Raw genomic sequence first — 22846 nt, 5'->3', positions numbered from 1 at the left:
ACATCAATGTTCGTTGCTGCTGTTCCGAAATACGAGGGGGCCAGGATGGAAACTCATAAATAGTCAAGACTTTTAGCTGTTAAGTGACTTTCATTGAATCTGTTCCTCACCATCTCACTTTAACTTCTTGCCTTTTGTTTATCCGGTCCCGTCCAACTCCATAATGCAGCTATCTAAATTCATCGGTCTTACGGCTCTTCTGGGGGCCAGCATCGCGGATGCGGCTGCTGTTGTCGCGTACGCCGATGGCTACGAGCCCACTGCTGAAGAGCATGCCCAAAACCTTGCACGAGCTGTCCACCCGGCCGGTGCTAAGTTGGAGGCTCGCGCTGGCAGCGCCACTGGTTGTGTCCAGGCGCACTGCTTCTACCTTGAAAGTCAGGTAGGCGGTGATTCCATCGTCTATGAGATTTATCAGAATGGCGAATACCTCTTCCAGTACGTATGCAAGATCGGAAAGGCCGCAATGAGCCATCCGATTTTAATTAGGGTGATGTGCTTTGCTAATCAAAAAACCTTGCACATAGACTAAGCGGTGGCGCTAGCAGCGTTGATTCTAACACAGAACTTCAATGGAATGGCCTCTCCGACTACAAGGGCAGGAAATGGGGCTTCAAGTCTAAGGGCCAGTGTGCGAGCATGGCCTACCTCAACAGCTTCCAGTCTCAATATGACTACTACACGCTCAGCCGGACCGACCTCCAAGCCGCCACCAACGAGTGTCCTCCTTGCTTTGAGAAGCAGAATGGCAAGAAGTCGTGCGGTACGTGCCATCTCAGGGAAGGCATCTTCTCAGACGGTTCCAGCGGACAGTGTTACGGCTACAACGGCCTCTCGAGATGCGATTTTAAATCTTATTGCGGCAGAGCGAACTCGAACACCCGTGTCTGTGGTACCAATGGCTCTTGCTTCTCCGTATAAACGTTTGATCATAGAGGGCATAACTTAGAGTTGCTGCCAACCTACCTACTTTCTCATACATATACAACCACCAGAATACAGTACCAGTTTTCACCTATTGTTGCTCACATTCGAATTACCTCCCGGACGGGTTTACCCTGTGATTCCATCAACAGTATTAGCGGGCCGGATCCATTCGGCTTCGGCATCGTCGGAAATAAAGCGCGCATCAAGTGTCGCAAAATGATTGACATAGAGTCATTTTGCACAAGTTCCAATTGCTCTTGATAAGAAAAGGCGAGCGAAGTGTGTAAGGCGACTTAAATTGGGAGCGTAAACTATTCGAGGCAGTATTCCATACTGAATATCGACTGCAGCGTTCAATCTCACAGTCTCCAGTTTTAAGCGTCTTTGCCCTTTACGAATAACACATTGAGTCGTTGAAATCAAAAAGAAGCATGCATTTCTACTGGAGAGAATACTTGGTGCCAAAACCGCGGCATTGGGAACGATCATAGAAACAGCTTTCAAACAACCTCCATCGGTAGTAGGAACTTGTTTCTCCAAGATAATTTCCATCACTCCTGTTATCTTGTTGTCCACCACGTATCGGATCGGCTCTCCCTTCCACCATCCTTGTTCACAATGTAAATAACGTCGTGTCCCGTCCCTCTGCCTTCAACTTCTTGTTTGCTCTCGTGAGCATGATCTTCATGACCACACACGTAACGATACTCAACGCCGAAGAAGCCATCATCAGCAAGTTTGCCATCAAATAGCGGGGTCCATCCTTGGCCGGGAAGAAGTAAGGGCTCCAAATGTTGCCCAGCTGGCTGAGCAAATTGATGATGGCCGTCGCGCACGCTCTCTTCTCCGGCGTCTGGTTCAGCGTCGAGCTTGCCCAGCTGAATACCATGGCGTTACTCGAGAAGCAGCCGCAGATGTAAAAGAACGCGGCCACGTATCGCGCGGCGTTGTTGATCGTTGATACCGATATAATGAAACCGATGCAGGCCACGGCCTGCGGCACCGAGATATGGAAGCCGCGCTCCTTACGCCTGTCGGACGAGTAGGCTGTGAGGAATGCGACGAAAGTGGCCAGGAGGTACGGCGGTGCGGTCAGGACGAGGGTCAAAGTGGTGCTACCAAGCTTGAAGCCCTTGACAATGGTCGGGAAGAAGTTGTTGAAGCCGTAGGCGCTGTGGTTTGCCGTGAGCATGACGACCTGTCAAGTTTCAACGTTAGTATCTCCTCCAATCACTCCCATTGGGGAATCATTTTCCAACTTACAAATACCCAAGTTCGGGCGTCTTTCACGGCGAGTTTCAGGCCATTCCAAACACTTGGGTTCTCCTCTGGTAGGGAGACTCGATCTCTCCGAATACGCTCGACGGCAACCTTTTGCTCCTGGTCGTTCAGTAGCCACTTCGCAACACCCGACTTTTGGCCAGGGAAGTCAGGGAGCAGAATGAAACCCAGAATTGCAGCGGCAAAGCTGCCTGAGCCCTCGATGATGAACAGCCACTGCCAGCCCGCGATTCCCCTGACACCTTCGAGGCCAGAGAGTACACCAGCAGCGATCAGGCCGGAGAAAGCAGTCGCTAGAAGAACTCCCGAGTATAGGACCGCAGTGCGAAGAGCAAGCTCCTTTCGTGGGTACCAGCAACTCAGCAAGTACATGGCTCCGGGGAAAAAGGGGGCTTCGGCGATACCGAGGAAGAATCGAATGATAAGGAGGTGGGTGTAGTTTCCGGCCCCAGCGGTGGCTGCCGAAACACAAGACCACAAAGCCGTCCATACCGGGATATAGATCGAAGGGCGTGTTCGTGTAAGGAGCATGTTACTGTGTTCAAGTCAGGTCATTCTGGCCCGACCAATAGTTCCGCTTGTTATTTACCTCGGCAGTTGCATTAACATGTAACCAATGTTGAGGATAGACACCGCAACATTGAACTGGTTTCCAGTAAGGCCAAGGTCCGCCTCGAAAGAGCTCAGCCGTGCTTGGCTGGATAGGGTAAGATGTCAGTCACCAATCGAAATATTAGGGATATACTAGGACTTACGCAATGTTATTTCTGTCGAGATAATTGAAAAGATACAAAAGCCAGACCTATTTAAAATTAGCTTCAAAGTGTAGAAGCAACGAAATCAAAGCTTCTAAACTTGCCATGGGGAGGAGCGTAAGGTCGAGTTTCTTCACAAGGCTCTTCTCGTGTGCGACATACTCTTCTTGAGACATGCCGATAGCAGCGCCATCCACATCCTTCTCGGACGAATAATCCTTTTCCTCCATTGGCAATTTGTTATCAATATGGTCAGAAGTAGCCTGCATTTCGTTTCGTTTGGTCTCGATTCCGTCGGCTGTCATTGTTGCTGCGGTTGATGATTTTTCAACTCCCCTGGGCCGAAGGAAAATGGAGGCCGAAGCTTGAACTGGCAGGAGAAAGGGATGGCTTAAAGAGGTAGGGGTTGCAAGAAAAAAGGAATAGGAGAAGGAGACTTGAAGAAGAGGCAGTCTGCAGTGCTTCAAGACACACTGCTAGAGAAACATCGTCTCGACTCAAGTCTTTTAAACTCCAGAATGAAAGAGTGAGCCTCCCCCAAACCAAATCCTGCCTTTGTCTGGCACTAGCCCAGCATCACCCCGAATCCCAAAAGCTACCCCGCATACACGCTACAAACAACCCCAGATTCTAGCGCCTCACCACGAAGATGGTTCTGAGAGTTGCAATTGTAAGCTGCCGGTCTATCCATTCCTTCCCCCAGGCCCACAGTCGAACGATCCATGTAGCCAGCCCATCCTGCCAGCGATGAAGCACTCTCGGTGTTGAAGGCAGGCTGTACGGGCAGCTCCGTTGCTCGGGCTACTCCAGCCAATAAAAAGCGCCATTGATTCCTCTTCAACCCAGGCACGTGCCAGGTAGAGACCCCTATTCTCCAAAATGCGGAGCATTCCGCGGATTAATGGAACAGCCCGTGAAAAGGGTAGGTCCGGGACCTGGATACGGGTTGCTCCGGGTGACCACAAACTTGAAGAGCATCACAAGGTGACATGAGGCGCCTCACGGCAAAACCAATCCGGTGGTCACATTGCCACGCATTCACGATGGCCGGGGTTTATAATTGCCCGGCTCCATACCTAGTATACGGCCCGGTCCTCATAGGTTACGCATTGACTTGGACGCGGGGAGGCGTGGGGAAGGCGGGAATTACGGATTGATGACGATTTAGAGTGCTGTGGTTGGCGCGGCTCACCCCCACGGTTATCTTTCCGTACGACTGCCGTTGTGACATCTCAACAACACCGCCGACTTCGACGATTGGCCACAGTGTATTGTTGTGGTTGGTGTTAAGCCAACATGGCCTGTGTTCATGTCTTTGAGTTATGGAAGTTGATTATAGCATTCAGTTGGAATAGCATGCGTTTTGTGAGTGAGCAAAATGGTATTCAAACAGTAAAGACGTAATTATCAACATACTACACATGCAAGTTTACTATGCTATAACCACCAAAAACGCCGTAATCGAATTACATGAACCCCGATTTGACCCCTGTCCGACCTTGTATCATGCTCCGTGCCCAAGAGCAACACGCTTGATGTAGTTGAGCGCACTTCCAGCCCGTAGCCATTCTATTTGGTTGAGTTCGAATGAATGATTCAACTTCGCCGTCCATTTAAACCCGTCCTTCGTAACCACCTCCATCGTGACATGCTTCCCAGGCTGCAGTTCTCCCTCGTCAACATCGAGGAGCGTCAAGCGATCGCCATCCTTGATCTTGTCGTAGTCGGCATGGTCGCTGAATGTCAACGGCAGCATGCCTTGCTTCTTGAGGTTGGTCTCGTGGATTCTCGCAAAGCTCTTGGCAATGACAGCAACGCCGCCCAAAAACCGCGGCTCCAGAGCGGCGTGCTCGCGCGAACTGCCTTCTCCGTAGTTATTGTCTCCTATGATGCACCACCTGATGCCAGCCTCCTTCATGCTCCTTGCGGTTTGTGGCACGGGCTTGATATCGTTGTCGACTGGGTCTTTGGCCTTGCCGATCATCTGGAGCGAGCTAGCGCCCGGGAGGAATGCGTTGGTCGCGCCGAGAAGCATGTTGTTGCTGATGTTTTCCAAATGACCGCGGTACTTGTACCATGGGCCGGCAGGGGAGATGTGGTCTGTGGTGCATTTGCCGCGGACCTTGATGAGGATATCCATGTTGCTTGCTCGGCCAGTTTGCCAGGGCTCGAATGGTGTCAGGAGCTGGAGTCTGTCGCTGCTAGGGTGAATGTTGACTTTGAGGTCCGAGGTATCGGACATTACTGGTGGCTGGAAACGGTCCGCGCCAGGGGAGAAGACGGCAGGAAGCTCCTCCGCTTTAGGCGCCGTAAAACGGAAAGCTGTAGAGGCCCCGGAAGAGCTAGTTACTGGGATGGTGTCGGTAACCGGGTTGAAAGTCAGGTTGCCCGCGAACGCAAACGCGGTAGCTAGTTCGGGCGACGTGACAAAGGAATGGGTTGCGGGGTTGCTGTCGTGGCGACCAGTGAAGTTCCTGTTGAAGCTGGAGATAACGGAGTTCTTCTCGGCTCCCTTGACATCCACGTCTTTCCGATCCCACTGACCGACACAGGGACCACATGAGTTGCTCAAGACGGTGGCGCCGGCCTGTCTCAATGTCTCGAGGATGCCTTCTTTCTCGGCCGTTGCGCGGATTTGTTCGCTGCCCGGGCTAACCAAGAAAGGCGTCTTGGTTCTCTCTAGGCCGGCCTCCTTTGCCTGAACGACGAGGTCCCGGACCTTCTCCAGATCCTCGTAGGAGCTGTTGGTACAGCTTCCTACGAGACTGCAGCTGAGCTCCGAAGGCCAGGAGCTTTCGTCCACGTGCTGCTTGAATTGCGACAGCGGATGTGCGAGATCAGGGGTGAAGGGGCCGTTGATGTGTGGTTCGAGCGTTGTCAGGTCGATTTCGATTATGTCGTCGTAGTACCGGTCGCTGCCCGCATCCGCGACTAAGAGATCCTGCTTGAAGGTGTCGGCGTACTTTGCAATTCCCTCGCGTTTTGTTGCCGACAGATATCGTCCCATCGCTTCCGAGTACGGGAAGATGCAGGAGGTAGAACCGATTTCTGCCGACATGTTGCAAACCGTTGCCATGGCGGTAGCTCCCAACGTCTCGGTGCCAGGGCCGAAGAACTCAATGATCTTGCCCTTGCCACCAGAGACCGTCAGAATGCCTGCAAGCTTGCAGATGATGTCCTTGGACGAGCTCCACCCCTGAAGCTTGCCAGTGAGACGCACGCCGACGACCTTGGGGCACGCGAGCTCCCAAGGCATACCAGACATGGCATCGACAGCATCGGCGCCGCCAACACCAATACCCAGCATGCCCATGCCTCCAGCGTTGGGTGTATGCGAGTCGGTGCCGATCATGAGCCCGCCGGGGAAGGCATAGTTCTCGAAGATGGTCGTATGAATGATTCCCGCTCCTGGTTTCCAGTAACCGATTCCGTATTTCTTCGTTGCGCTGCTGAGGAAGGCGTATACTTCCTTGTGGTCGCTGGCGGCTCGTGTGAGGTCTTCCTTGTCGCCCTTTTCCGCCACGATCAAATGATCACTATGCACCGATGTCGGGACTCTAACACGCGGTAGGCCGGCGCTGATGAATTGCAACAGAGCCATTGTCGCTGTGGCGTCATGGCAGGCCACTCGATCCGGTCGCAGACGCAATATCGTCTTTCCTCGTTCAATCTCGTCCAACGACCAGCCATTTTCGCCCGGGATCAGATGGCTGTACAGGAGTTTCTCGGACAGTGTCAGGGGTCGTGCGTTGGACCTTTGAACGTTGCGGAGGGCTTGCAGTCTCAACCCGTAATCTAGCGTGTTATACTGAGGAAATGTAAGCACGACGTCGAGGCCAAGGGAGAATCACAGCAAGCTTACCGGTTCCAGCGGACTCAGCGCGACATTTGCAGCTGGAGATGCGAATTGTCGCGTCCATACAGCACTAGACCCTTGCCTCAGGGTTGGCCATGCTTTCGATCGAGCTTCTCTCAGCAACGTGAACGACATGATTGCAAGTTGATCGACAATGTAGCAGGCCAACAGCCCAGCAGAACTTCCGGCATCTTTTTCATTTTTTTCGCAAAGTCGTCGCGATTATGTTGAAACCCACGACGTCAATTCGCGACGCCTTCTAGCCCGAGGTTGCCCACCTGGATAGCTCCGTCTAAGCACTACCAGTTAGTAGGAGAGACGGAGTAGTCCGCGTCCGTCGAGCACGGACTACTCCGCCCACCACCAAAATCCCATCCAGCCACGGAGCCATCCGCGTCTCTCAATCGACAGGCGGAACACTCCATTGACCAGGCGGGACACTCCAGAGTGCGGATATCCAACAGGATGCTGACGAGAAACGGAGTAATCAGTAACCTTGGTTAGGAAAGCCCCCTAATTCGTAAGGGTCTCCCACTCCCGTCAAAGCGAACCTCCAGCTAAACTCTGATTTGTCAAAGTCGGCCAGAAAAGTTTCAATTTCCGGGACATAGTCGTTGGCTCCTGGATGGAAGGCGCCGGCGGGGTAAACTCCTTGCCAATGTACGGGGTCTTGTGAGTGCGCCATGGCCACGGAGGACCCCGGCATCTGGTGCCAGGAGCCATCCGCCCCGTTGAGCGACATGTGGGAGAGGTCTGCTTGCTGGCTGGTTGCGTCATAGACCGGCGCTCCATCGGCCTGTTGCATGGTGCTCTGCTCGTCCTCCCCGCCCAAGGGCATGAAGAGTCGCGGGTTCTTCGAGGGCAAGTTGCCAGTGTACAGCTTGCGGATTGTCAAGTCCACAATGGCACCAAAGCTCCTTTGTCCTTTCTTAGCTGAAGGCCACCACTCGCCGCCGACAGTCAACAGGCTTGAGCATGTACGCAAACTTTTTGATAGATCGGCCGTCGATGCGCTCTGGCGAACGGTGAAACACGTCCAGAAAGAGTATATCAGCGTGGCCCCAGCCGCAAATATATTCTGAACAGTACGCCACCCTTGGTGTAGACCATGCATGTCATGCAATGCCTGATAGTCGTGTAGAATGGACGCGGCGTTGTTGAAACACACTTGAAGTGACTCCGAGGGAGGGCTCTTGATCGCCTGTGACGGCTGGAATAACATGACCATTGTAGTATGATACTTGATCTTCAGCTTAAGCTGCCACATGCGCCGCTGCCTGCTGTCGAGGCCCGGATAGTCAAATTGGTCGTCAGAGGCACGCTCCCACCAGTTGAAGAGTTGGTTCTTAATTCTCTCCTGTTGGCTTGGCGGGTCATGAGGGATAGGAAACCAAGCGGACTCGCACGGGAGATGGTAGAGTTGCAATTTTATATCGGACACGATTCGATCCAACTCGAACTGGTATCTTGCAAATCGCAAAACAGCTGCCGAGAAAGAAGATGGGATCATGCAATTTGCTGGGCCGGGCTGCATCGGTTGGGGCTCGGGCATCTGGATATCAAATGTTTCGTCGCGGAAGCCAAGCGGTCTTCCCTGAATAGAGGACACAGACCTATTTCAGTTTATACTGATTAGTGGGGAACAATTAGAGGGGCCAAGAGGTCTCAGACGTACCTATCTAAGGAGTAGATTGTAAAGAATGTCAGTCTTCTGATTTGTTGGTTCTCGAAGTCGCCAGGGTCGGTAGCTTCTGAAGGTTCTCTGTGGATACCCAGCTCGACACAATGGGCCAGCCCGATATGGATAAGAGTCCACAAGTTGACTTCTGCAGGCGTGAGCATGCTGTGGACTATCAGTGTCACCAGGGCCTGGATTGATGACAGAGATATTTGCGAGAAGCAGTCCTTGGAGAAGTGTAGAGCGGCACGATAAAACCTCTCTGGTGGAAATTCGTACACCCGCGACCTAACTTTGACGATGGCCGCTATGTTGAAGACCATGAATAGTATAAAAGCTACAACCGGCATGGGTACCGTATGGATTCCGCTCTCGGCAGGGATTCGTCGTCGTCCATTCCATCGAAAGGCCTGGACGGAGCTGGGCCAGCCGTGAGGGAACGGGTCGTCGTCAAGCGAACACCCAAGTGTGGCGTATAGGGCGTCTACGGCACTAAGTAGGGAGGCCGGTTCAAGAACTGGGTAGTCGGGGTGTATCCAGCGAATATAGGTATGCACTAGTTTTACTGCATCTTCTTTCCTAGGGAGTTCCTTTTGGGTTGATGTGTCAGTGCCATGCTTGTCGCTGCAGTCGCAACCTTGAAAGGGCTAGTGTGGACATACCTGCCGTAAAAAGACATGCAGAGAGCGCTTATAGTCTTGTGAGTCGTTGCCAGGCACAGACGTGTCATACCATTCAGACGACGGTCCCTGGGCCTGAACGTCTTCCAATAAAGCAACTGGAGTTGAGCCAGCACTCGAAGGAGACGCACCGATCAGGTTCGTGAAGAGGACGCCAGAGCTCGATCCCAAATAGTGCTTCTGATTAGAGTCTGAGTTGAGGGACAACATCCCCAAGTTCATCGCCACCGAGTGTGCACGGTTTGGGAACTGCTCATCGCTGTCGTAGGACCCCGCAGCTTCTGCAGGCCGCTTCAGAGAGATCCTCTGTGGTCCTAGACCCAGGCCCCGTCCTGATGGTTGACTGCTCGCTCGGCCGGAGTGAGGCGAAGGGGTAGAGATGCTGTCATCATCATTGTCAGCGCCTCCGGCGCCGCCTGTGCCTTTGGGATCCGGAAAGGCGTCTATATGAGGGCCGAGGGACAGATCGATATCGGGCAGTCGTTGTTTGATGATGTCTTCAAGCCACTGTATCCTGGCACGGGCAGCACTTGCAAAGCTATACGGGGCGGCGGGCCGTCAGCGCGGAACTTCACCATCACCTCGACCATGCAGCCAGGCACCAGCCACAAGCCGGTGGGATGAAACCGGCGAGTGAACGTGGATAATACGGGGAAATAGCATCATGCTTACTTGCGAGGAACCAACAAACCCGAGTTCTGGTTGTCAACGTCCAGGCAAACCTCTCCGACTTTGGCGCAGTTCGTACAAGCCGGGACTTCTCCGTCACACTGCAATAAGATGAGCAACGTAAACCAATTGGACCGGAGTAGCGCGGTGAAGGTCCCAGTCAACCCGGGTTAGGACAGAGACGCCAACGGAGAAGAGCCGAGACACAACGCAGGGTGGTGGAGGAGAGGCGCACCTTGATTCGCCTTGTGCGACAACGTCGACAAGCGAGCCTGACCTTTTTGGGCGCATTCACACGTGTGGCCATCTCCGGCAAAAGGAACGTGAGTTGCGCTCGTTATTTGCGGGATATCTTGAGTGTGTTGAGGGTTGAGCAACTGGAACAGATTGATGAGAAAACGATGGAGGATGTTCAACCCCGGACACCTTTGACTAAGGCACCCAATTAGTCCATATACTGGACCCAGGATGATGAATACGGCAAGGGACAGTCGGCCGATGGAATGTGGCTTGGGCACTTTTTTTTTTTTTTTTTTTTGGAGGGGTAGACGGGGGGGGGGGGGGGGGGGGGGGGGTGCGGTGCATGGTCACAAAGGTACAAAGGCGACGAAAAGCGCGGTACATTTCAAGGCGAAGGGGGCCGTACGGCGTAAAGGGCCCGGACTTAGGACATCGGCCGAACTGTAGCATAGACAAAATTATACTCTAGCGGCCATGGCAGCTACTACAGACCTGGGATGGAGCAAATCCAGTACAATTTCGCTGGATTTCAGCACTGACCCGGGGCTACCCTTGCTAGACAGCGCCGTCCACATAGTAAACAATGCCTGGCGTCTCAAACTACCTCGGCCAGATGTGGGCCTCTCGGTTACTGTCCAATGGTGAAGCTTCTGTCGGCGACCTCGATGCTCCGTGTTAGAGACCTTCCCGAGTTTATTCTCGCCAGACGGGGCAAATGAATACTCTGTACCGCCAGCCGTTGATCGTTTTCAGGGGTGAGTATGTGCCCCGGTGCAACGCTGTCGCAGAAATCTTCTAGTTGTAAGGTCGAGGGTAGGTAGCCCCGATGACCTCTAGTAGGTTAGAGGGTAATAAGCTCCGACGTCCCAATCAACTTGGACCTGCGCGTTGAGCATCAGACCCGTTATTGGGACCCTTCAAATCCATATCGAGTTACCAGTACGTGGTTTTAGGGCTTTCGGGGTGTTTTCATAACCTTGTCTCCAAGCATCTTCCTTCATCCTTGCGTGTCGTTTTCAGATACTCAAGAGTATTTTCATAGATGCTGAAACTTAAAGCTCCAGATATCTTTCCAGCGGGAGCGGCTCTCGTCAGTTGTTTATGCCAACAGAATGGGATCCGTTAGAGGGGCGCATATTTTTTTTGACTTACGCTTAGTCTGGCGAGTCGAGGCGTCGTGCCTTTCCAAAGGCCAGCGATTCCCGACTCGCGAATAATGCCAGTGGTACTATGCCAAGTGCCGCGATTTGTGTGCGCATTCTCAAGGGCTTGCATTTTTGTCTTGACGACGTCAAATGGCATTGTCGCGTAAACCGTCACGACCCCAGCTGCAGCTCCAGCCAAAACAGGAGCTAACCCGCCCTGGCCAGCCTGATCCATCGATGGTCTGATAGCATCTACCAGGGCGTTGTAGGTGGTAAAGCGGACAAGCGCGTTAGAACCCTGCTTTAGAGTGACTGGGAGTATGCCACGAAAAAGCCCGGCCATGCCGTCCGTGCTAATGATGCTTCTTATCACATGGCTTGTGGACTTGAATCGATGTGCGCCGGCTCTGTCCTCGACGATTTTGGTCTTGATGTTCTCGCCGGGGGTCACTACCGTCACGCTCTCGGCAATGCCAGCAGCGACGCCCGCGAGCATGTTGCCAATTTTAGTTGGATTTCCCGTTTGGGGGTCCCTCGGGAGTCTGTTTCTGATGGCATCGAAAGTGAGGAAGCGTACTCCGGACTTTGATGCATTTGAGACGCAAAATGCACTGGCCCCCGTGTATAGTACAGTAAAGCCTGATTTACGTACAGCTGAGAGGAGGATTCTCAGTGGCGATTCGGACGAACTCAAAAGTTGCTTTCGGGTCTTGACGTATTCGGTCGGATACTTGGCCAATTTAATTAGCATATGTTTAGATTGGCAGTGCATCTAGACGTGGTGGTGTAAGTAGACTCAGAGTATCAGTACCGTGACAAGAGACTCAATGCCCCCAGCAGTTGCACCAGCAACGACAGATTGGAAAGGGGTGGGAGATGCAGACTCGCGGCTCATGGTGAATTGAGATATAAAAAAATTGGTATCCGTTAAAGCTATCCTCTTGTTTTTTTTGCAAACCCTTCTCTACTCCTTCGACCGCGCCCATTAAGAATACATATTTGCCGGAGGTCTCATATCTCCAAGCTTCGTTCTGGAAATAGTTGAAAGGAGCCATCCGTTGAGAATGTCAAATGTAGCCCGTCAATAAGCGGGTCTCCTTTCCATCATTTTCTCGTACGACTTGGTTAGACTGGTCGTTTCTGCTGGGATTATCGTGGAAGCAGCTTGGTGCGGTAGAACGGGTGAAGCTTGGTCCCCGTCCTCCGTTGGCCACGCACTAGGGTGCAGACTAGGGTGTGGAGCCTCCCGTGGATCGCGTGGAATCCACGCGATCCACGGAGGTGGCTCTGGCGCAGCTGGAGTAGTCCGTCGCACTGGATTAACCCTTGCAGACCCGGACCGTTCCGCCTCCAGACACGCTTTCCGACGGATGGCTCCAGGTGATGGACAATCCAAGTTCGACTTGTATGTTCCGGAGGCAAGTTGGAGTCACGTTATCACCAGGGAATAACGGCATTGTCCTTGCCGCCGGTGAGAAGTCCGGAAAGAAGCAGCAAGAGAATGAATATAACAATCATGTCATCATTGAACTCGAGGCTTTCGATGTCGTTTGAAGCAAAGCTTGGTCCAGAGCGCACCGAGAGTAACAGAATTCCTCCACCATGGCCCCCTCAGCTACTCTGATCGAAGGACGAGACACCACCATCCTGTTTCCCCACGGGGGATGGGACACTCACCACCACATTTTTGAGCGTAATATGGCTTCCCTACCTCAGCGATTGTCGACTCGGTTACGAGAAGTGAGACTGATACTTTGGTCTTAGCCGAATCATTTCCCTACAGCGCGAGTAGACACCTCACGCCGCCGCCTGCCACCATTGCCGCGTTTGACAAATTCAAGAGGGGCCTTGGCATCACCAAGTCTGTCCTCACCCATGGCCTGTCCTACGGAGATGACTGCACCTCCTTGAAGGCGTTTGTCCCTCAACTCGGGGAACAAAACACTCGGGCCATAGGCGTAATCGACCCTGAGAGGATTTCCGACGGGGAATTGCTCGCCATGCATGATTCGGGCGTCCGCGGCATTCGCGTAAATTTGTATCAATACAAGGCGATGGAAGATGTCGAGCTGCAGAAGGCTGCTCTACTCGCCCATCTCCAGAGGGTGACATCCCTGTCGCTGCCCTGGAGCCTGACAATGACCACGACTCGCACAGACTTCTGGGATGTGCTTGAGCCATTCGTCAGAAATGTCATGGCGAAGCAGCACATCAACCTTGTAACGGACCACTTTGCCCTTTTGAAAGCGCCCAGCATGCTTTCGGCCGAGTACCGCGACGACCCGGCAAAGCAGCCAGGCTTCGAGGCGATCATGAGGCTTGTCCGCGACGGTCATCTCTGGGTCAAGCTGAGCGCGCCTTATCGCATCAGCGACGAAAAGCCAGATTACTCCGATGTCAAGTTTCTGGTCCGCGCCTTTATGGATGCGAATAAGCATCAGGTGCTATGGGGCAGTGACTGGCCCCACACTCCGCGAATGAAGGTGCGCACGCATGAAGCTGCGATGAAGGAGACGCCATATCTGGAAGTGGACGACGCCGCCTGGCTCAGGAGTTTGAAATCATGGCTATCGGACGAAGAGTGGGATTTGCTGATGGTGCAGAATCCAAGTCGTCTTTTTGGAAACAACTAGATGAGATACAGTCCCAACACAATATTCCTGTACTAGAAGGAATGAAACGCTACATAAATGGCCATAAACCAATTTAATCCTTTTTCGAGATTTGATAATTTCCATTCCTTCTCTTTTGTCCCCTTCGTGTTCCTCTCGCGACGTATAGACTGATAAAAAAACATAGCCAGGGTTTATAACACGACAGATAATCTTGCATCCATTATGTAACATAAACTACTTGTCCCTCCTCACATTCTTGATGAGATCACCCATTGGGGCCCCTTTTCTCAACTCCACAAACATTTTCTCGTCAACCTCGGCGCGCTCTTGGCAGAGAGCAACCACCCGTTCGACCAGCGAAAGCGGCGTCACAACAACACCATCAGCGTCGCCGACCAAAATGTCGCCAGGGTTGATCCAAAGGTCCCCTTTGAACTGAAGCGGCACATTGACCCTCGATGCCCGAGTGAAGGTGTTTGAGCCGAGGATTGAGGTGCCCTGCGCAAATACCTATTAAGGTCATCAGTACCCCCACACCCAACTTGAGACGCCCTCTCCACCCAAGGAGGAGAGGAATTGGGGGTTATTAAAAAACTCACCGGGAAGCCCATCTCATTGTGTTCGCCGACGTCCCTCATACGTCCGTCAATCACGACACCCTGTGCGCCCAGGTACTTGGCTCTCGTGGACATCAGTCCGCCCCAGCACGCCGATGGCAGGCCCTTGGGCTGCTGGATGTACATGATGCCACCTTCCTGGTTGTGGTCGACAAAGTGCTTCTCCAGCTTGGGCGCGGAGGCGTCGGAGGTCTCGACCATCTCTACCGTTACTGCGGGGCCAAAGATGCGCGTCGACGCCCCGGGCGAGAACATGCGAATGCCATCAAGAAAGCCGCCCTGAGGGTACTTGAGCTTTACAAGAGCATCGCCAATCTAGATGCATTATGTAAAATGTCAATATGGCATCGAGGACGAGCGCGTAGATGGAACAGCGGCATTCCGTTTGGAAGCTGAGCTTTTTCTTCACTTACGTCACAGGCTGTGAACTTGCGCAGGGCTTCCAGTGCGCGAGCAGACATTGCGATATCGGATTTTGCAGCGATCAATTGGGCACTTGGCGTCGACAAGGTTCTAGTGAGTATGCGGCGGGCTCGTCTCATTCACCAGCGTCCTGGTAGCTTTAAGGCTGTTGATGAGACTGGCGGAAATGCGATGTCGGAAGTGTCCGCCCTAGCTCCGACCCGAGCCGTGTGCTTCGGGACTAGGCCGGTTCCAGCAGTGCTGGACTACTCCGTCTGCATCCCTCAACGTTCCGGAGGTATCCGGCTCTGCCTGGAGGTCTCCGACAATGGTGCCAATCACAAGGCGTTAAAATAGGAGCGTTCGGCTAGAGTGCGCTGACAAAGATGCACTGGCCAATTGGTCGGTTGGGTTCGGATTCATGGCTGGCACGAACTGGAGGTCAGAACTTCGGTGAGCAAAGGTGAGCCCTAGTCCACATTACGACTACACCCCACACAACACACCGATGCGGGATGAAGTTTCATGCAAGTGTCGGAGGAATTTGTACGTATAGTTTTCAATTACTAGTGTTTTGACGTTCTAAACATTCCCAGTGTTATTACTACGCGTCTATAATATGGACTCGTGGTTGGAAGCGTTGTTCGCAATAATCGCACCATCGGAACTAACTAGAAAAGGCAAACCGAAAACTATTACATACATGATGAGTACGAGAATCAGTTGGCATTCATTTGTTGTTTTGTAGAGATAGCTTTTATGGCAAAGTGAAAGGGGATGTGAACACTCCAAAACTCGCCGACATCATCGTAGTCAATTTTCAAGGCAAAGTGGGAAGGGACATTACTCGAAGGAACGTAATTAGAAGGAGGAAGGAGCGCTAGTGACCGTACGGTATCCATTTTCAGCACTGCCTTCCCACAAAACCCATATTGCATAAACGCTTCAAAACTCGCCAACAACATCGTGAACAACCAAACAAGCCAAAATAAATATCCTCAACATGATATACACGCCCAAAAAGGTACGTATCTTGATCCCCACCTGATTTGAACAGATAACCTTTCGATGAACTCATGAGCTGGAGTCGAACGCGCTACCGTTGCGCCAGAGGACCGATCTAATCCTTGGAGTGGATAGATGTGGATGTTTTGCTGCGCTAGTTTGTCAGGATACGTAGCTGAGTGCTCCACGATAATGTCCATGATAAGATCAAAGACTAAAAGACAATATTAAATTAATTACATGACTCGGAAGTCGCTCTTCAACCTCTTGCACTCTGCCTTGAACATTGTGACAACGGGCCGTTGAGGAACTACTTAGTCTTTCGGAAGACCAGACAACGTCCATAACTCAGGCTTTTTCTGGGAGAGTGCCAAAGACCTCAGAAGTCAAGTAGAAGTTTACCACTGAGACTCGAGTTCTTGTCATCTTCATTCCAACCCAGGCATGAATACCCCGACCATGCTCCAGAGGGCGATGCGCAACAGCGTCGACAGCCTTTTGATAAGACTTCAAAACTTTATTCTCTTTCTCATCTTTTCCGTGTATGCTTAGGAAATCTTCCAGGCGACTGCGAATCTCCGCGTCGTCATGAGCGTAGTCGTGGACGGGAAAGTATACTGCCGCCTCTGACCTCAGGTTGCTACCATTGCCCCCACATGTGAAACCAAAGCAAGTCATTGGGCCTTTGCGCTCATAAGGACCTTCAGAACCGCCACTTAGAGTCGCACAGAAACGACGGATTTCGGTGACTGAAGTGCTCTCTGGAGCAACTTTGAGTGCCGCATCGGCAATGTCCCGTGCACACGCTGCGTGATGCTGAACGTAGACCTTGACGCGAGCCTGAGCACCTGGGCACAGGTCCAGGGAGAAGTACATGAGCTTGTTGTTCTCTGATAGAACAGTCTCAAGAAGACTCCACGCACCCTTCATTTCCAGCCTGGTGAAAGCTTCGCGGACAACTTCCGGTGCCCGGGAAGCACCACATGCGTTGGCGTTTAGATAGATCTTCCACACCGGATGCGAGCCTTGGGTGATGGCGAAACTGTGCCAAGCAGCGAATTTTCCTTGGGCTTCATCCGCCGGAGGAAAGAAAAGGTCTTGAACAGCATGGAATCGATCCAGAGATACAGTTTGTGGGTATCTGGACTGAATTTCGTCTGTAAGCATCAGAGCACTGTCTTGATGGGCTTTTAAAGAGTCGCCCTCGGTTTGTGCTTCAACGAGGCAACGTAGCTGCGCATTTCCAGTCTCCTGCTCAATTGCCACCGAAAATTCGAAAGGGCAAAGGTTCAGACTGACATCCGACAACCATCCACTAGACCAGTCAGATATCGTCGCGTAGCCCCAGGACTGCATGGCCACCTCGAGTGCGTCCTGGACCTGTTCCTTGGTTGCGCCATCGAGCCCTAGAGCCTGATGCAGCTTCCCCATGTCGAATCTGGCTTCGCTCAAGAATGTGCCAACATGTGTCGGGCTAGATGCAGTCGATACAACGGGGACCGGCTCCAACCCGCTCTGGAAGACCCTCATCCTCAGCTCCTTGCCTCGGGTGATCCTGGCCCCAGGGATAGTGTGGCGCCTCTTGTGCAGCTGAGAGATGGCAGCAATTGTGTACTCGATGTGACGGTCTGACATGACGTATCGTGGGACCGCGAACCGAACCAGGTTCGGGATGCTATCGCGATCCTGGGCGATGGCTCCTTTCTTGTCCCACTCCCACCCAAATGGGCCAGCCTCACATGCTCTGATGCCGTAGTCTTTCAAGAGCTCCAGAGTGAAACCGACAGATGCGAATTCGCCATACGATCTACCACAGCCGGCGAAGAAACCATCCATATCGAGAAATATGGCATGACCTCCGGGTGGTAAGAGAACCGGGATGCCCTCCTTGATCAGCCCCTCTGCGAATCTCTTGACTTGGCCAATACGGTCAGCCAGGTAGGTTTCTTTTGTCACCTCGTAAAGACCAACAGCAGCGGCCATGACATCTCGACCACTCATACCGCCGTACGAGTCGTTACCATAACACATGATTTGTCGCTCCTTGAGACGGATACCAATATCTGCGCCAAACTTGGTTGGGAAGATTCCCTGGTCGCGAAAGCAGAGCGCACCGCCCATGTTGGCTAGGCCATCTTTTTTGAGCGAAATGGTAAACCCGTCGGCGTAGGAAAACATCTCTTCAACAATCTGAGGGATGCTCTTCGTCCTGTACCCGTCCTCAAAATCCTGGATGAACTTGGCGTTTTCGGCGAAGCGGCATGCATCGAAGAAGAAGGGAATGTTGTGCTCCTTGGCCAGTGTAGCAGCTGCCTTGATGTTTGCCATGGAAACTGGTTGAGCACCCGCCCAGTTATTGGTGATTGTGAGAAGAAGCATAGCCACACGGCTGGCGTTGTTAAGTTGTGATAGAAACTTCGTTGTCTTTTCAATGTCGAGGTTGCCTTTGAAAGGGTTGGTCTTCCCAACTTCTTCAGCGGGAAAAGGGTCAGTGAGACCGGGTTGGGTAAAGGTGTGTAGTTCAAAGCCTGCCGCCGCAGCATTGGCTCCAGTGGTGTCGAAGAATCCATTACTGACCAGTGCTGGTGGTCCACTGGCACTGATTGCGCCGACATAGTGGGGGACAGGCGGCTGGGAACGAAGAGTGTCGCTAAGAGTGGAGAAGAGCAACGCCTCGGCGCATCGTCCTTGTGGAAGAATGAAGAAGTTGGGGCGGATGAGTTGCAATGGGCCGCCGTTGACAAAGCCGCCACTGACTTCCTTTAGGAACATGTCTCTGTAAAAGGTGCTGTCGGCTGTGCCAGCGAGGACATCTCGGAAAAGGTATCTTCGATTGTCGCCCCGCTCAAACACATCGCGGAAAGCTTCCAAGAGACAGTAGTACCCGGAGTTCCGGCCGTAGCTCTCGTCACCCCGGAGCATGGCCGCCCACTGGACATCTGTCATGGCGGACGTACCCGAGTCTGACAGGTAGTCGCAAGTAAGAAGTGCGGCTGGGAAAGCAAACACATTGTATTCGACTGAGCGGAGAACCTCCTCTCTCTCTGCGGGTGTGATTGCAATGTGCGGACGGACCACAAGAGCATTGTGAGACGGCGGCGACAGAAAAGCCATTTTCCGACAACTAAAGATTATGCAGACAAGTTAGATAACTCTCCCACACAGGGGTAGAAGTCGAGTTTGAGGTTTTGGGGACCAAGCTGATGAATCGAAAACTGAAAAGGACTCCCAACAAATTGTAAGAGAATCATCTGAAGAGTTTAATTGCTACGGAATGTATGCCAAATATATACCACTTTTTTTCTCGGGAACATGGGCCATCACATCATTCACTATCAATAGAACGGGTAGCATGTTAAAACACGTTCGATAATTAAGGGTCGTATCACTTCCCCAGCATTTCATGCAGGAAGTAAGCAATGCATCGGCCATAGCTACTAATATGTGACTCGACCGACCAAGATCTGTTGGAATCAGACAACGGGATGCAGCTTCAATGTGGGGCGTTGTGTATGCGAGAGCAGAAGTCTCGGCAAAATCAATCTGCTAGTCGGCCAATAGTTACCCAAAGTTTGGCCCATAGGGAAACACTAACTTTTACGAGCAGGTACAATGTTGATACGCACCTAGACAAAGCGCTACAAGAAGCTGTTAGATATACCCTGTCACAAATAAGTCAGGTGGAGAGCATCTTGAGTCCCTTTTGTGAGACTCCATGCCATGAGATACCATTCCTACATTCTTACCAGGTATACTTACAACTATCCAAGCGCGGCGAAGGCGTATAGTAATATAAGAATACATGAAGAACGAAAAAGACCGCGATATCGGTCATGGGGCGTCTACATACCATTATTTTCTTACGAATGGTAGCTCGAGCTGAGACGAATCGTAGATCTTTGCATGATTCGTGCCACCATATCAAGTCAGACGGGCAGACTTCATCGCGGTTACAGTAAGACTGCAAAGAAAGAGAAGAACGGGTGTACATTTTCGTCCTTAGATGCCGAGGGAGGGAGTGGAACAGAAAGGGTCCTGGATGTGCCACATAAGGAAGTTGGCAATTACAGATGCTTCTGCAGGGACTTCCACAAATTGGTGTTGTAGTAGGCTTTCAAAACAATTCGTAACGTTAATTGGAGGAAACCTTATACGATGATATGCAGTGGTACTAGACATGCATGAGAACTACTGATAGGTGCATGCATGTCAGCACCGAATAATACCGACAGCAAAGCTTAGACCTGTATCTCTTGAATAAGAAACTTACCTGCTTGCTGCGTCACAAAACATTCATTAGCCTACCTAATGCAACACCAGTGCGCCCAAGTGAATTCTGGGTTGTTGAGCGGCACCCCTTGGGTCGGGCTTCATCAAACGACATGGTATGTATACGCAGCCGCATCTGTGGCCTTCTTCATGAGTTGTTTCATAGCCCAGTATCTGTTTGGTAGATGTTCATCCAGGATGTTGGGAGAGTGACAATTGCAGTTTACGCGGCGAAACCTATTTCATAATGATAATAACCATGTTAGTCAGGCCCGATGTGCATTGAAAGTGGATTCTCCACATCCACCCATTCAGTGTCGAAACTTCTTAAGACCCCGCATGACCGAACCCATGCTTCTTGACAGGTGGCTTGCATTATCTAGGTATGTATCCGGCTAATAGTGTTGGTGGGCAATTGCGGTCCTTGCCAAGACCACTGCCCCCGCTACTACTGTGAATCGACTTTCCCGCCGTACAGCGCCTATACCATGCCCATTCATAGCTTTGATACGCTCCAAATCGTGTGCATGAGGTTGCTCCACAGTAGACGGAGTCGCTAAGCACCATGGAGGCGGGGGTCGCGGAGCAAAAGTTCCCCATCTCCAGAAACGCTCATACCACACACTGGCTCACTCTGCTCTATGTTGGTTGGAACTGTGACAAGTTGGCCGAGATACCATAGGGATTCTAGTTCTTGTGGACAGACAAATATGTCCCGGGCGTTCAGAGCTTCATCACTGCTGCCATTGGTGAGGCCATTAGTAGTGTCAGCCACTTGTCAGAACCGTAGTAGCGGGCGTCCTAGCCATGCAAGAGGCTGACAGCGTAGACCACGGCGGATTTACGTTCGGCAGATTACCCGTTCTTCCGTTTCTGTCTCAAAACGGGCCAACCAGCACGATCTGGGGTCGCAATACAAATGAAGCACTGCGAAAGAGGGGTCAGGTTAGTGTTGAAGCCCGTGAACGTAACTAAAAGTGGCGAGAAGAAGCCTTGAGAAGGTAAAGATGTGCTATGGAGAAGAGGGGGCCGGTTTAGTTTGGGGATTCACGACGACAAGAACAGAATAGCAGGCAACGTTATTTGGAATCGAGACAAAAACATTAATACCATGAAAAAATGCCAGTGTACTAAAAAAATGTCCTGGGCGTTCCCATACCCTATCCAACCGCAAAATAAAACGCCAACGCAATCCTGTGCCTCGCAAGAATTCACAAAGCGCGCAGAAACCCCCTCTTTCTCCTGGGAGGTTCGACTCCAGGCTGCTTCGGTATTGTCTTTTCAAAGTCGTATCTGTGCAGATTGAAGTGCGGCAACTTGGTTTCCTTCTTGCGAATTTCTTTCTCATCCTTCCATCTCAGGATGTAACAAGCTGGCACAAACAGAAGACTGTTGATCGATACCCACGCAATCAGAACCCCAAAGTTTAGTCCGATGCGTGAGTGGAGGTCGAACAAAATCTGCCTGCTGCCTTCAATTACATGATGGTACGGCCAAGCATACGCCCATCTGTAGAAACCGGGCGCAATATCTGGTGGCCAGAACCCTGTCAAGGTGTTCGTAAGAGTCCAGAAGGTCAGCCACAATCCGACCCAGCGAGGGCCAATGACCATGGCCATATTTTCGCAAGCCATTCCGAGAGCCGCCATGCCGAAGAAGTTCAGCATCCAGAAAACGATGAATGAAGCCTTCCCGTAAGCGTTAGGATTCCAGGCTACCTCCACTGGCGAAGCTGGTGAGTTGGACAATGGAACCTGGAAGACCAGTGATATCATGCAGTAAACAAGCGACAGGAAGAAGTATGCGGCCATCAGAGATAGCCAACGACGAATAACGTAATGCCAATAGTGCACAGGCGGGTGGCCCTCGGGGACAATGCATTTCTAACAAATGCAACATCAGCACAAAGGTCAAATAAGCGGAGAATAGGAATTTCGGATTGAACTTACCATATCATCCACGAGATAGTACGTGAAGCCAAGGTGGGCAATGAGAAAGCTTAAGCCAAAGGTTACTGCCGGAATCGCTGCCGGTGGTCCGAACGGCCGAAGGTCTATCATAAGGGGAGAAACCGCCGGGTTTACAGCGCTCGCCGCCTGACGCAGAGTATCCTTTGTTAAAGAATCGTTGGCCATGATTATATCGCTCCAGGCCTTTCCAAATTGCGTGGCCAACTCTGTAATGAAGGTGGTGAGGCTCGGCAGGATGTAGCTGTACGTCATGAACGAGTCTCTGCCAGACATTGTGATGACTTGAACGGCACCTGTCGGGTCATAGGAAGAATTTCCAATCGACACCGCCTCCTGCAAAAGGGCGGTCGCGTTGGGGTTGATAATAATTGCTGACCAGGCCTTGAAGTCATAGACGGCTTGGCGAACCAGCATGGGGTCGAAGTTGAACTCGCTCGCGGTTCGTAATTGATATCCAATGGAGGGTATCGGACTCAATAACGTCTCGTTGGCCAAGTTGGCCACCGTCGGACCTATTAAGGGAACGACATTATCGTAAGGGGCAACTTGGCCATCAAAGTCGACTACATAGCATACGAGTGATGGTAGGTTCTCTTCGATGCGGAAGACAATGCCCCAATAAAGGCAGAGAATGAGGAACATTGAAAAGCAAATGATGAACGCTGCAAAATGTTAGATGCGTCTGCCAATCGGTGTCTTGGATTCGGTTCCAGCTTACTGTTCCGGCACCACATCAT

General features: G+C 51.9%; 8 protein-coding genes across 8 annotated transcripts; 2 read left to right on the top strand and 6 right to left on the bottom strand.

The window, feature by feature from the left end:
* Positions 1-163: 163 nt before the first annotated feature.
* On the top strand, positions 164-921 carry EsH8_VII_000397 (uncharacterized protein; the record flags this gene model as incomplete). The annotated part of the gene is made up of 2 exons (XM_083270530.1): positions 164-438; positions 528-921. The coding sequence occupies 2 exons, from the start codon at positions 164-166 to the stop codon at positions 919-921; spliced, it is 669 nt and encodes a 222-aa protein (XP_083128087.1).
* Positions 922-1540: 619 nt separating this feature from the next.
* EsH8_VII_000396 (major facilitator superfamily domain-containing protein) lies at positions 1541-3193 on the bottom strand (the record flags this gene model as incomplete). The annotated part of the gene is made up of 4 exons (XM_083270529.1): positions 1541-2125; positions 2191-2743; positions 2798-2905; positions 3126-3193. 4 exons carry the CDS (start codon positions 3191-3193, stop codon positions 1541-1543), a joined length of 1314 nt encoding a protein of 437 aa, XP_083128086.1.
* Positions 3194-4467: 1274 nt separating this feature from the next.
* EsH8_VII_000395 (aconitase family-domain-containing protein) lies at positions 4468-6954 on the bottom strand (the record flags this gene model as incomplete). Its single annotated transcript, XM_083270528.1, has 2 exons — positions 4468-6771; positions 6826-6954. The coding sequence occupies 2 exons, from the start codon at positions 6952-6954 to the stop codon at positions 4468-4470; spliced, it is 2433 nt and encodes an 810-aa protein (XP_083128085.1).
* A 352-nt stretch (positions 6955-7306) lies between these two features.
* On the bottom strand, positions 7307-11727 carry EsH8_VII_000394 (uncharacterized protein; the record flags this gene model as incomplete). The annotated part of the gene is made up of 4 exons (XM_083270527.1): positions 7307-8432; positions 8495-8917; positions 9230-9684; positions 11239-11727. The coding sequence occupies 4 exons, from the start codon at positions 11725-11727 to the stop codon at positions 7307-7309; spliced, it is 2493 nt and encodes an 830-aa protein (XP_083128084.1).
* Positions 11728-12638: 911 nt separating this feature from the next.
* EsH8_VII_000393 (uncharacterized protein) lies at positions 12639-13864 on the top strand (the record flags this gene model as incomplete). The annotated part of the gene is made up of 2 exons (XM_083270526.1): positions 12639-12702; positions 12996-13864. The coding sequence occupies 2 exons, from the start codon at positions 12639-12641 to the stop codon at positions 13862-13864; spliced, it is 933 nt and encodes a 310-aa protein (XP_083128083.1).
* Positions 13865-14080: 216 nt separating this feature from the next.
* On the bottom strand, positions 14081-14924 carry EsH8_VII_000392 (ribonuclease E inhibitor RraA/Dimethylmenaquinone methyltransferase; the record flags this gene model as incomplete). Its single annotated transcript, XM_083270525.1, has 3 exons — positions 14081-14356; positions 14446-14778; positions 14877-14924. The coding sequence occupies 3 exons, from the start codon at positions 14922-14924 to the stop codon at positions 14081-14083; spliced, it is 657 nt and encodes a 218-aa protein (XP_083128082.1).
* A 1294-nt stretch (positions 14925-16218) lies between these two features.
* On the bottom strand, positions 16219-18984 carry EsH8_VII_000391 (uncharacterized protein; the record flags this gene model as incomplete). The annotated part of the gene is made up of 1 exon (XM_083270524.1): positions 16219-18984. The coding sequence occupies one exon, from the start codon at positions 18982-18984 to the stop codon at positions 16219-16221; it is 2766 nt and encodes a 921-aa protein (XP_083128081.1).
* Positions 18985-21350: 2366 nt separating this feature from the next.
* Positions 21351-22846, bottom strand: EsH8_VII_000390 (SNG1 family protein; the record flags this gene model as incomplete). The annotated part of the gene is made up of 3 exons (XM_083270523.1): positions 21351-22022; positions 22089-22771; positions 22828-22846. The coding sequence occupies 3 exons, from the start codon at positions 22844-22846 to the stop codon at positions 21351-21353; spliced, it is 1374 nt and encodes a 457-aa protein (XP_083128080.1).

The sequence above is a fragment of the Colletotrichum jinshuiense genome, chromosome 7, assembly GCF_051148585.1.
Source record: "Colletotrichum jinshuiense chromosome 7, complete sequence".
NCBI classification, from domain to species: Eukaryota; Fungi; Ascomycota; class Sordariomycetes; order Glomerellales; family Glomerellaceae; genus Colletotrichum; species Colletotrichum jinshuiense.
Note: the sequence above shows the minus strand (reverse complement) of the source record. Positions and strands in the feature narration are given on the sequence as shown.